This window comes from Rattus norvegicus, chromosome 4 (genome assembly GCF_036323735.1).
Source record: "Rattus norvegicus strain BN/NHsdMcwi chromosome 4, GRCr8, whole genome shotgun sequence".
NCBI classification, from domain to species: domain Eukaryota; kingdom Metazoa; phylum Chordata; class Mammalia; order Rodentia; family Muridae; genus Rattus; species Rattus norvegicus.
Genome location: NC_086022.1, coordinates 61,066,778 through 61,081,212, shown reverse-complemented (window position 1 = coordinate 61,081,212; position 14,435 = coordinate 61,066,778). Strand labels below are relative to the sequence as shown.

Genomic DNA, 14,435 nt, shown 5'->3' with positions numbered 1-14,435 from the left:
AAAAAAAAAAAGATATATACTTTTTTTACTTTCAAAACATTTCGTTCCCCACCCCATTTACCAATTCCTGACACAACACAACTCCCCAAAGAACAAGAAGAAACAGGCAGTGCGGCAGAGATCACGGTTTTGACCACGCTTCTGCTGCCATCTGCTGCATCATGTCAACTGCGAACTGCAAGCAGGAGCTGACCAATGGTTCCTCTGAGCAGCCATGAAACAATGTGTGCGCTTGTTTGGATATGTGTCTCACCTAATGTTCCACACAAGAGACCCAAACCCAACCAAATGTTAGTGTGAAAAGACAGACTGCTGGCACACTTACCTAGAGCTGTGAAATCTGAGCCAGATTTGAACAGGGCTGAGGCTAGGAGTTGAAACTGTAAACAACAAAAACAAAAACAAAAACAGAAACAAAAACGAGGAAATTAGCCAGCTAGCACACTTAAGAGAAACAACTTCTGAGGCTTTTCATTATCATTAGCCTGTTTTTATGCATATAATTGTACAGATCTAATCACCAAATATTGGAAAACAAAAACAAACAAACCTCACTATATTTAGATTAAAAAACATGCTGTTTTCTCGTCTTCATTTTTTATTTTTTGAAACAAAGTTTTCACAGTATTGCCCAGACTATCCTTGAACTCACACTCCTCCTAGCTCAATTAGCTTGGATACCTTTAAATTGTCATATAATGTTTATACACTGCCTTTCAGAAGTCCAAAATGGGACAATATTTCAAACTTAACTTTTTTTAAATTATTTTTACTATTTTATGCATATGAATGTTTTGGTTGCAAGTCTCTCTGGTGCCCATGGAGGGCAGATGAGGATGCCGGATGCCGGATGCCCTGGAACTGGAGTCACAGATGACTGTGAGCCACCATGTGGCTGCCTCAAATTGAACCCAGGTCCTCTGAAGACAGACTGGTGGAAAGTAATCTTTCCAGTCCCAGTCTGTATACTTTGCTTCACTCTCACAGCAGAATTTCGCTGGATTCACCCAAAGATTTAGGAATTATCTTCATCTAATTTCTGAGAACTTATATAGAATTTTAATGTTTCTAAAATGATTAATTAAAGTACTTACAGAGACACCGAGGCTGAAGTATTGTGCCAAAACAGTTTTTATTGCAAATATAACTAAGTAACAATTGTAGAATTCTTTAAGATCTCATTTCTTCTAATGCGAGTTTTGATAAATTACATGTTCTAAGGAGTCTGCCCAGTTCCTCAGTGTGCTGACAACATTTTTGACTGTATCTTTTTGCTACTTTCTTCATACTGCTGGGCTTCTAATGACTTCACTTTTCCATGTAATGTTGACAGTTTATGTTTTCTTCATGAATCTTAAGAGGTTATCCATTTTAGCTTTTCAAAGAACCACATCACAGTTGTACTTTATTTTTTATAGCATGTTTTCTACTTCACTAATGTTCTATTTTACCTTGAGTTTTTCTTCTTTTCTAACTCCTAAATTGAAAAGTGAACTTCACTGATTCCTTATGGGAAGTTCCAGAGGTCGTTTACAAACGGACACAGTACACTGAACTGATATGTACTACTACTATCATTTCAACCAATACCAACTCGTATCACAGACCTCGTTCTCAAGTTTCTCAAATGACTAACTGGCACCTAAACACTTCGAGATGGCCGTATGCAAATTAGGCTCGTATTTCAGTCAGGAACCCTCTACCTCAGGACCACAAGCTGTGCCACAGCTTCCCTTATTCAGCTGATGATAATTCTACCTTTTCAGGTTAAAACTTTCAACTCACTCCTTTTAAATTACACTAGCGTCTTCCTGTGTCCATTCTACCTTTATGTTGCTGATCTCTTTTTACTTCTTCCCGCTCTCCTGCTGCTCCTGTGATCTGAACGACATAATTCATTTGGGTTTCTGCTACCTCTCTCATGGGTCTTCCTGGCTCTATCCTGGCTCCCTTTTAGTCTTTCCTCAATACAGTAGTCAGAGTGGTCTAATTAAAATACAGCAGTCTTACCATTCCTGTGCACCATATCTGAATTAATTCCTTAGTCAAAGTAAAAGCTGAAATATTCTAAGCAGGCGTGTGAAGCCATTCACAGTCTGCTTTCCCAATCGCTGTGTGTGCCCCATATCACACTTCTTTCATCCTCACTTCTCCACTCCAGTTAGCAAGGGCTCCTCGCCATTGTCCTAACTATGCCCAGATGCCCCATACTCCCCTGGACCTCTGGACCTCCTCCGCTGTCGGGAATTGTCTTCAGAGAACTCCCTTACATCTTTCAAGTCTTTGTGCAAATCTAATTTCTATTGAGGCCTAATATGATGAGCTCATTTTAGACTTCAACTACCCCAGTTCTTACCCTTATAAACTATGAACCCTTCCACAGACTTTTCACACAGGGTCTTATGTCGCCCAGGCAGGGTTTGAATGCACAATGTTGCTGAGAATGACCTGGACTGTCATATTCTCCTGCCTGCACATCTCAAGTGCTGAGATCTCAGGTGTGAGCTCTACACTGCTCCTGTACCCTTCTTGTAACATTATCCTTCCATACTGCCAACCAAATTATAATGAAGTATGTAATTTGCTTAGTTGATATGTTTATAGGATGTCAGCACCTTCTGAACTAGGATCTTGTTCTGTTTATAAATATATTTCCTACTCCAAGAATGCCTGGCATTGTGTAAGGAATCAACACAGCTATTAAATGAATGAGAGTAATATTTTGGGAACATAAGAGAAGAATTGTATAATTAGTACAAAATGTGGTCTAGTAGTTGAAAACTTGTTTTTTCCCACTCTTTTATTATAATGTCCTTTTGAAAAATGGCAGGCTTGATTTTGGCATTTTTTACCTCAAACCTGTTCTAGGAAAAAATACATCATTTATATTATCATATTAATTACATATAATATGTTTCATCATAATGTTTTCATACATGTATATAATGTATATATACATTATACACACACACACACACACACACACACACACACACACACACACACACACACACAGGTCCTCTCGCACCAGTTGATCCCGTTTCTTTTTTGTGATTTTTGTTTGTTTGGTTCTTGTTTTTGGTGGTTGTTTTTTAACTACTCCATTTTATTAGTTTAAAAAAAAAACCCAAAAAACAAAAAACAGGATTCTGAGACTTACAAAAGCATAGAATCAATATAATTTTTATACACTTATTGCAAGTTAATCACCAATTCAGAACCAACATTCTAGAGACTGAAGGAAACAAAGAACCAGGTTTTGATTTACAACTGTAGGCAATAGTCACTGCCTAGGTATAGGTATATTATACTAGGTATAAAACAATGATGATTACGATAATAGCCACATCTACTCAATACATAAGATACTTCTGGTTAATGAGAAATTAAAAATGAGAAAATGTGTAAAACATAAAACATATACACAGGGAAAAAATAACTCAGATTTTTGGATTATAAGGTAGTTTAAAAGTTAAACCTGATTCTCCACTTTGAAACTACATTATGGTCTTCTAGACCCACCATTCCCAGCATCAAGTTTCTTGTGTTTCGTTATACACACAAACAGAACAGAGCGTGAGGGTATAGTGTGAAGTTAAGGGACAGTTCTGATGTTCACAAGCACATACCGTCTTACTACCTTCTAGGGCTAAAGAACTCTTGCTTAAGCTTTTAGACAAAGCAATGGTAACCTATATCATAAAATATTATAATTCACAAAATATTAGAGCTGACTATCAATACTTTAAAATGCCTATGTTTGAATTTACAAAAGCTCCCTGTTCTGATTTCTCCCCACCAATTCTAAAAACAAAATGCTTTATTTGACCTACTTACAGCTCCCACGGCTGAAATTATTTACTCTGAAGTATTGTTTTGGTCTGGTTTTTTAAAAATAAGGAGAAAATGCATGTGTCTAGTTATGGTCATTTTATATAGAACATGAAGAAAACACAAGGAAATCTACTTAGAACTCTCAAATGCTTGGTGTAACAAAAATGTTTATTGATGTATTCTCATAACTACATGGTATAATAAATCATAGCAGATTAAACCAAACTTACTCTTCCTCAGCAAAACTATAATAATTTCCCATATTTCAAAAGATATGAATCAGGCAAACACTCAAAGAAAAGCAACTTCCTGTCACCAAATTGAGCGTTCTAAATTGTAGTTTGTTAATTCTACAGCCAGTGAGGACTATAACCAATCCAAGTGAGAAAGTCAGAACTTATTCTCACAGCAGGTTGGAGAGAGCAGCCCCTCTGTTCTTGTGAGGAAGATATGCAGGCTTTATTGCCTTAAAAACACAATGATACTGCTGCCTGCAAGAATCTGACATTGAACCAAATCCATGTTAATACTGAAGAAAGAAAAGTGCTTGATATCGCAGTCATGAGCCAAAGTGAGGCAGCACTGAACAAGGAACAGGTTAAGGAGCAAAGCTGCAGCTCATCCACTCCACTGCCAGTTGCAAGGCAAAATGGACGCAGTTAGGATGCTGCTGAAATGAACAAAAATGGCAAGCAAAGGGACAGAGATCTATCTCTGAGGCTGCTGGAAAGAGAGACTAAGATCTGCTGAAGACATGTTCACACAGCAGACAGGCAAATATGCCTGTAAGACAGAAATCTCGAGATTTCATGGAACAAAATCCTGAGTCATTTTTCAAGCTTAGGAATTAGTTGAAGGAAATTATTAGGTTATAGTCAGGTTATACTGCTAGAACCTTCTTATAAATATCAACACTGCAAATATTACAAACCTGCTAAACCTCTTTTTCTCTCTACTTTCTCCATACAAACAAGGGAAGTTTAATTCCTCTTTCTTGAAAGATCTTGAACTTCAACAGAAAAGCATTTCATGATGATGTATAAAACCTAGACTTTAAAATTTTTTCTCCATAAATACTGAACTAACATCTAATTTGAAATTTTATACTAAAAATTATTTTTGAATGAATCAAAAGTGCCTGTTCAATTTCTGTCTTTCTCCTCAGATGGATGATATTATGAGACACCTTGTCAGTTTGACTAGCCTTTAATTAGCGACTGATCCTCCTGCCTCAACTTTCCCAATGCTGGAGTGTAGGCATTTAACACTACAGCTGTTCACTTTTATTTCATCCAACTGAGCACCCTTAAGAGCAGTGCATCATAGTTTCTTCATAGTTTTAAAAACATTTAAAAGAATATTCTATTTCTGAATTTTATCTATTTTTCTTTACCTCTTTTGTCTCTTCTGGGTCCGAATGATCCACAGTTATATAAAGATCATTCTGTAAATACTTCAGAGCACTAAGGGGATCCATCTGGGCCTTTTCTTCAAACCTAGAAAATACAAAACAAGGGAAACGATTACTTTGAGTTGTAAGAAATGCCTTTAAGGCTTGCAGAAAGGCTCACTGCTTAGAGATGAACTCGTCTGGGTGTCTAAAACACTGTGTTCCAGCACCCAGAGAGGAAGCCTCCCATGCACAGCACAGATGTCGGCTCTGTAGAGGCAATAGAAACGCTCTGTGGCACAGACACAGCTGTGCTGTGGGGACGTCCGTGACAGAGCTTCCTATCTTTTCCTATGAACAGGCTTTCCCTGTGGAACGTGTGAAGGCTGGCAAGACGCCTCAGTAGGCAGAGTCTTTACCATCTCTGTTACTGACGCTGAGGGGAGTTCACTCCTCACAACTGACTTCCCTAAGCCTTCTAAGACTTCTCTAGCCTCCACACACATACTGTAGTGTGCACACACATGTAAGTATGCATACATACTCACACAATAACTTTAAAAGACCACAAGGCGTCACATCAAAACCAAGTGGTTAGAGACTAAAATTGCTTCCTTGGACTCAAGACTCTATGTACCTAGGCTCTGAGGCACTAGAGAAATCAAGCTCAGAAGCAGCCAGCTGAACAGTAGGAGACAATGAGGCAAACAATAAAGCCACGGGATGCAGCATAACACACAACTCTTCATCTGGCCTCACTGAGCAGAGAAGGGGCCTTTACACCTGGGCTTCTGCGAAAATAACAGTTTTAACTGAGGTACCCGATGAATACCGCGATCCTCTGCAATGTGACATAAACCCACATTTACTTTGCATTCTATTAAGTTCATTAAGGAAATGAGTGCCCCAAAAGCTCCATCTTCCCTCTTGTTTGTGGGCTTTGTTGTTTCCACTTTCGGCTCCTCTTAACCAGTAAACAGTGCTTCCAAAATTGGTTTCTGCAGTCTAGAACTATGCTTAGTCAACAATTCTTCTCTATTGCTAAATATAATTTTAATACTATAAGAAGTCTTGCTCCTTTTTACACACATATCATCAATTTTAGAAGCTGAATATTATATGAAAAGCCAATTGCTTCACAAGATTCTTCATTTCCTCAAAATCTACACTTTATCTAAATAGAACAACTTTCCCCAAGAAAAACAAAAAGTCATCTTAGTAGTAAGATGTTCATATAATCAAAGACTGTCTAATTAATATGTTATTTCTATCAAAGTGTGTTAGCCACTTTATAGAAACAAGTTTCTATATGTAATATAGTAAACTTAAATTTGGCAAAAGTTTAGCAGAAGGTCCACATTTTCAAATGTTTAAAGTGGGCCTTCTATTATCCATCTGAATGCTCCTTGATACCTCTTTGTCTCACATCCATACAAAAATGTCCAAAACCTCTATTTGTAGAACCTCTGGTGCTCACCCAGAACCTTGGGGTGCATCTCAGCCTGCCCTGTAGTGTGCCTCCAGATAACACCAAACATCACTCTGCTCTTTTCATTCTGTAAACTCTCTGCCGATGGCTGAATAAAGTAAGGTTAGGTCCAGGTATTTCTTGAAATGCTTACAGAGGACTTCCAAAGCACACAAAAGCTTCCCAAATTGGACTTAGCTTTCCCAATGCAGAAGCCTACTGTTTTTGAAGACTCCTCAATGACCTTTTACCCCGTTTTTGGTAAGTCTGAACGTATCACTCATTGTTGAAAGTTTCTAACCCCTATTTCCTCAGATAAGAGCTGGAGCCTTTCACAATCTGTCCCTCTGATCTGTTACTTTGATTACACTCTACACACAGTCCTCCTCAACTAATGTAAGCACCACGAACACACCTTTAACCCCAGAGCCCTGAATCACCTGGCTAGAACATTTCCACCTTAAGTGGTTATTTTCTTAAGCCTTTGGGTAGAACTGTTTTTTTAAAAAAATCACGTATTTTTACTGAAAATAACACCCTCAGCTCCCTTGTAAGTAGACATGGCATCTTTCGTTATATTTTGTTTTAATCCTATTCTTACAACCTAGCATATACTTACTGTTAGGCTCCATTTATATGAGAGGAAACTTGAGGGTAGGAATTTTTTTCTTCACTGATATATTCTCAGAGACCAGGCCCATGTCTGCCACACACAGGTGCTCAAAAAAGTATTTTTCAAATGAATGGCTTTACTAATGCTTCTAAAGGCTCTATGTGGCTGACCAATCCACAACTGAGAAGGCAGTCTCCAGAAAATCAAGGTAAGCAATTTAGTACAAAAGAGTATAAAAAAAATAATGTGTATTATATTGAGATGTAACTCAGTGGTAGAATGCTTGTCTGGCATGCACAGGGTCTGGATTCAATAACCAGCATGCATAGATAGAGGGAGGGAGGGAGGGAGGGAGGGAGGGAGAGAGAGAGAGGGGATAGATAGATATAGATGGATTGATATAGAGAGACAGATAGAAAGAAAGGAAGTAAATTTTAAGAAGACCAAGTGAGTATGTATTCCAGGACCTTTTCTAACTAACAGTAGACACTAGCTACTGGAACAAATGCCAAAAGTGACTGTCAGAAAGGGTGAGATCGTATGTGCTATGTTACTCTATTACTATATCCAGTTCTACTCTAAGAGTACATGACTGGTGGGCCTTTATATACTCTACATTCTATCTCAAGACTTCAGTGGTTCAAGTTCTGAGATGAGTCAGCAGTTCTTGCCCCACTGGAGTAAACTCCTGGTCATAAACTTGTTGTCTTTTAATTTTAGTTACTTTATGAATTGATCTGATACTCTGACGGTCTGGTAGTCTTCTGCCACATATTTAAAAATTTAGAGGATCCAGGACTGGAGAGAGGGCTGCAAGTGAAAAAAGCACTGGTTGCAGTTCCAGAGGATCTAAGTTCAATCCCCATCACCCATATGGCAGCTCCCAACCCTAGTTCCAGTGGATCCAATACCCTCACACAGACATACATGCAGGCAAAACACCAATGCACATAAACTAAGAATAAATAAATCATTTAAAAGAGAAAAAGAAACAGCATGTCATTAAAAAAAGTTGGTGGGTTGTGGGTGGGAGGAGAGGAGGGGGCTACGATTGGGATGTAAAGTGAATAAATAAATAAAATAAAGAAGGGAAAAAAGTTCAAAGGATCCTTTACTTTTTAATCCATTTTTATTCTCTTTTGGACTTGACTACACATTTCTTCTTATAAACTATGATCCTACCTGCCCATCGAAAGTGTTATAGTCACTGGGTAGTAATGGTATATGCCTTCTATCCCAGCACTCAGGTCTACAGAGTGAGTTCCAAGTCAGTGAGGGCCATGCAGAGAAACCCTGTCTCAGGAGTGGGGAGCGAGGAGGTGTTATAGTTATTTTGCAATGCTAAGAACCAAAGCTATGGCTAGGAAAAGTATTCTACCACTGAGCTATAACCCTGACCCAGAATATCTTTAAAGAAGGAAAATAAACAATAACAATTAAAAAAATTTAGGCTGGCACGGGAAAATGAATGATCTATGCATGTATTTCTAGAAGAAATAAAAAGTAACTCTCTGGAGAACACTTTGCTAACCCATCATTTATATCATTTGTATTTTTGGAATATAATTTATAATAATATTACAGCATTAGCTAAGACATCTAATAAGTTGATGTAATCCAAAGATTCTAATAAGAGGAGACCAGTCCATTACATACAAAACAGAATACCATACAGCATTACATGATTGGTACTTGTTAGCATATTAATACTGTTTATGGTATGTCACTCATTGACTCAAGAGAATAAGACTCCTAATTTTCAGTTAAATAAAGTCTATATGTAGTAAAAATGTAAAGGCTATAACCAACTATCAAATACTGTTTTCAGGCATTACTTGCTTCATTAAAACCTAAAGGAAAGGCAGGGGAGGTAAAGTGCTTACTGAGCGAGCATGGGGTCCTGAGTCCAGAGCTCCAGAACCCATGTCAAAAGCCTGAAGTGGCAGTTCACACTTGACAGGAGGTGGAGACAGGAAGGATCTCTGGAGTCAGTCTAGCTGAATGGCTAATTCATCTCAACACTTAACCCACAAAAGCCCTTGAAACAGAATTTAGTGTTTAAAGGTCTACCATGTATGCAGTTTCATTACTTAGAGCAGTAGTAGTGACATAAAAATACAGAACAGGCTGTCTCAGTCCTTTCTTATGGTAACTTTTGGCATTTGTTTCGATGGCTAACGGCTAATATTGGAAAAAGAACCTCGAATACATATTTATTTTTGTCTTTTAAAGGTCTGCTTATGGGCTAGAGAGATTGTTCAGTAGTTAAAAGCACTGACTGCTCTTCCAGAGGCTCTGAGTTCAATTCCCAGCAACCACATAGTGGCCCACAACTGTCTGTAATGGGGTCTGATGCCCTCTTCTGGTGTGTCTGACTGAGGACAGCTACAGTGTACTCATATACATAAAATAAATAAATCTTAAAAGAACTTTACTTATTCTTTTTGTGTGTATGCATATATATATATATATTCCAGGCTGGCCTTGAACTCACATAGATCCTCCTGACTTTGCTTGCTAAGTGCAGGGATTAAAGGCCTGAATTGCTTCTCTGGGCTGCATTAGAAGTCTTTTAAAAGCTAACCTTAACTTTCCACATACCAGTTGTTCCAGCTAGCTCAAAAATGCCTTACTGTTTAAACCTTATTAATAGTTCATTCCTAGTCATACTGCCTATGAAAGTCATACTTCCTCCTTTTAGATTCTACAGGAAATAAACTTGTTTATTTACAAAGATGGATGCCTCACAGTAGCTTCTTCATTAGTTTCTCTAAATAACCCTTGTGAAAGCTGGGAAAGGTAAGTAAGCACAGTTTAAAAAGGCACAGGCTTGCTTTATACACATACAGACATTTTAGGTACTTATACTCTACATAAAATCTAATACATAAATACATGTGATAAACATAAATGCACACATATGTATATATATGCATACCCCCATACATACCACATGCAAAGTAGTTACATGGAGTTCTCTGTAGCCAGAACGGTCAGGATCAAACCCTCACTTTACCAGTTCAGCTGAGTGACCTTATGAGTTTAAAAATTTAAAAATTCCCTCAGTTTTCTAGTTTGACAAAATAATGACAATGGCAGTTTTTACTCCATTATCTAGTTATGAGACTAAGAATCAGACACTAACATATAGTAATAAATAAATGATAACCTTCTAAACTACCAGTTTTTATTAGCACGTAAGACTGTCAGTAACCCAAACAAGTACATTTCTATAATTTTAGTGACTTGATAAATTAGAATAAATCATGTCTAACCAGTCACACAATTTTCTAGTAATTTGACAATTGATGACATTTTTGTCTACTAACGCTTACAAAATTTCACTTGTTTTCTTAAAAAAAATTAGCACCTGTATGTATCCTTACTTTGTATCTTCCTTTGAAAGAAAAAAGCAAAAAGTAAGAACAGACATTTATAAAACCCAGGACCTTTAGAGAACTTGACAATCACAGCAAGAGACCTGCATCCCACAGCTAGATCACATGAAGAGTAACTAACAGTGCTAATTAAAGTCTTTTAGTTTTAAAAGAAATTCTTTACAGACAGGGTCTCACTATGTAGTTCTATCCTAGAACTGACTATGTAGGTCATGCAGGTCTTGACCTCACAGAGCTCCGTCTGCCTCTGCCTCCTGAGTACTAGTATCAAAGGTGAGAGCAACCTTGCCCAACTCAGTGAGTTGCATTTATACCTGTGCTTCCTGATGAGGTACTTGCAATGCCTCAGTAAGTAGTCCTTCGAAGGTCTGCACAACTTCAGCGACCAGAAGTCATCTAGTCTCATCTTTGGAGAGCAAGACTTTCCTGGATTCCCACCAAATAAATAATGAACCTATAAAAAAAGAAAGAAACACACACAGACAACAAACCAGAATTTAAAGAACACATACACACTCTAAAGACTACAAAGGTCTTAATAAAATTTATTTTACCAGGACTACATAATAGTTAACTCTTTGCCTTATTCATTTGACAATCTTTTAAATTATTACCAAAGATTTCCCATGATTTTTCTCCATTTTCATTCTACTCTAAAGCATTTTCCTAACGTACATTTGTATTAAAATCATACTATCATAATTATAGTGATAATGGAAGATAAAAGAAAAGCCAATGTAGGAATAAACTAATCGAACATAGTTTTTGGATAACTCCAAATGAAAGGGTTATCCAGTTAATTATTGATCAAACTAGAAAATAGTATATTTAAAATAATTCTGACACAATATTTAATAGAAGCATTGAAGGGCAAGAGAATAAAAAACGTTAATATCTTCCTTTGCTTTAACCTAAATGCCAACTAGTAAATGATACTTAAAACTTTCAGAATATTGTTCCGTTGTTTGACTACTACTAAACAAGAAATGTAAAAGAATTCCAGTAGCGATTTCACATTAGAGTAGTTTAATGTTATTCTAAACATATTAAATATTAAAACATTTTCCTGAAAATTTGAAAACATTTCTATGTCCTAGCTTAGCATGTGTGAGATATTACAAAATAAATATTATTTCTGGCCCATTAAATGAAAATTCTTCATTAACCTCAAAAGTTGGAAAACTCTAGGAGTAATGGCTTGTACTCCTTTTCATGTTACTGTTTCTCTGGTTTCAAGTTACACAGCACAAACATTAAAAGTTCCTCTATAGTTGAAACACAAAAGTAAACTTCAAGATAATCTGAGTCCAGTCACTAAATTACACATAAAATTTTAGTGAAAATAGTTACAGAAACTACTCTGAACACTTAATGACACAAAAATTATTTTTACAATGCGGGTAGAGAGGGGTCACTTATACCAGAAATATATAGATGAAATGACTTCTTATATAATTGAAAAGCTAATGCCTTCTCCCTTTCAAAATGCAAAAACTGTATTTTATACTTGGACATTGTAATGGTTTAGATTTGCTAGGCCCAGGGAGTGGCACTGTTAAGAGGTATAGCTTTATTGGAGAAGGTGTGGCCTTAAAGACCCTCATTCTATCTGCCTGGGACCCAGTCTTCTCCTACAGGCCTTCTGCACCATGCCTGCCTGGACTCTGTCATGTTCCCACCTTGATGATAATGGACTGAACTCCTGAACCTCTAAGCCACACCCGATTAAATGTCCTTATAAAAGTTGCCTTGGTCATGGGTTCTGTTCACAGCAGTAAAATCTGAACTAAGACAGATATTCACAACATATATACAATAATACAGGTTATATATCTGTTCTGTAGAGAGATAAAGACGCCAGTGGCAATTTTCAAAATAGGAAAATGTTATGGTGTAACCTGTAATCTCAACTTTTGGAAGGCTAAGGCAGAAGCTAAAGTTTGAAACCAGCCTAGACTACTAAGTGAGACCCTGTTCTAGAGTGGGATAGAGCAATACAAATAACATAAGAAGTGCCAAGAATTATGGACCATACAAATTCTCTTCAAGAATTTTAGGAAAAACTGGGGATAGTAGGATAGTCCTGTAGTCCTAGGTATTTGGTAAGCTGAGGTAGGAGGATTCTAAGCTTTGCTTGGGCTACAAAGAGTACAAAGCATCCTAGGCTGCTTACCCAGTATTAAAATAAAAACTAAAAACAGGGCGGAAGACAGATATATAGGCATGGTGCTTGCTTAGAATGTATAAGGCCCTAAATTCAATCCCTATTGTGTTGAGGGGCTATTAAAAATAATATTAAATGCCTGCTATATATTCTGTTAAATGCCCACCTCTGTAAAACTTTCCACTCACATGCATTTAGAAATAATCAGAAATAAGACCCATTTAGAGATACTTTCAGACTGCATTTCACTGAAAATGTACAGAATCAGAGTGGTCAGCATACCTTGTGTAATTCATCATAAACGAGCTGATGGGCAAACCTTGGACATGGTTCTTCTTCCTGAAGACTTTTACTCAGATTCTCTTTTGCAGCTTGATCATTCTTATAGACACAAGACCTGGAAGACACTGCTTTTAAGTCACTGTACTTCAGAGGATCACCAGCAGCCATATTGTTTATACAACTATAGCCAGTAAATCAACTGCCAATGCCCAAATTAACAGTAGAAACAAATATACACTTGTTCACATCAGAGTGCAAAGACAGTAACTCTCATGAAAGGACACACACTTTTTAGAACTAATTCTGACCTTTCAAAATAGCTCACTTCAGAACTACCTATCTTGTACTGGGAAACAGGAATTGTTCACACAAACAGACTGATGTGGTGTTTTACTGTGTACTCACAGTAGAAGACTCAAGCACTCTTGCTCTGAATGCAAACAGAATGTCTTTCTCAGAAATCAACAGCTTTCAGTTGCCAAGCATACTGCCATAGAAAATAGAGCTGTTCTTGGAAGGGTTTCTGTTCTGTCACTGAATACAAGAGCTGGATCTTCTGCAACTGTGTTTCCCCAGCAAAACACGTAGCTTCTGCTTAGCCAGATGCTCTTGGCTTGGAAATGCTAAGTCAAACCTATCCCTTTACCAGCATTAGGACATGGAGATGTTTACAGAACATTAGTTTCAACTAGCTAGATAGGCTACTTGGTGGCAGAACCTAGACCAGCATATAACTCTTTAAAATCTCCAGAAAAGGAAGTATCAGAAAGTGAACAGAGTAAAATTCCACTTTTAATACCGGTGTGTACATAAGTACTGATTTTACTTACAATACTTTTTTTTAAAGTATTAATATTTTAGGCCATGTAGGGTAGCTCACACTTATAATCCCAGGGAGAAGCAAGGAAATTGTGAGTCCAAGGCCAGCTAGGGCTATATAATAAGTCTGTCTCAAAATTTAATAACAAAAATTTAGCATTCTTTCAATATCACAAATTAACACAAGCCTCCCACTCCTCTCATTTTTAAATAAACCAACATCATTATGTATCACTAGGACTGCAGTACAGACAAGAGTCCTTACCAGCTATTCCTCACAATGTCATAAATCCAGAATGAATTTCTGACATTCTCTTCCCTCTTTTCTTTGTCTTTGCTAAGTCCGGATAAAACATGTATTTCATTCAGTTCTGGATCAATAGTTGCTCTCTGTGTGAATCCGGTCATTGGAACTAAAAATGAAAGGAACACTTAAGATGGCTATAGTTACAATAATCAGCAGACTA

General features: G+C 37.2%; 1 protein-coding gene across 13 annotated transcripts in view; it reads right to left on the bottom strand.

Annotated features, from left to right (window-relative positions):
- Mkln1 (muskelin 1) overlaps positions 1 to 14,435 on the bottom strand; it is a 155,976-nt gene that overhangs the window by 14,002 nt on the left and 127,539 nt on the right. For 11 of the 13 annotated variants that reach the window (XM_063286758.1, XM_063286756.1, XM_063286757.1 and 8 more), the window contains 5 exon segments: positions 14,234 to 14,381; positions 13,150 to 13,264; positions 11,018 to 11,157; positions 5,228 to 5,330; positions 326 to 380 (listed from right to left, as the gene is read on the bottom strand). In XM_063286758.1, the coding sequence (XP_063142828.1) occupies positions 326 to 380; positions 5,228 to 5,330; positions 11,018 to 11,157; positions 13,150 to 13,264; positions 14,234 to 14,381 (561 nt within the window). 13 annotated transcript variants of the gene reach the window in all.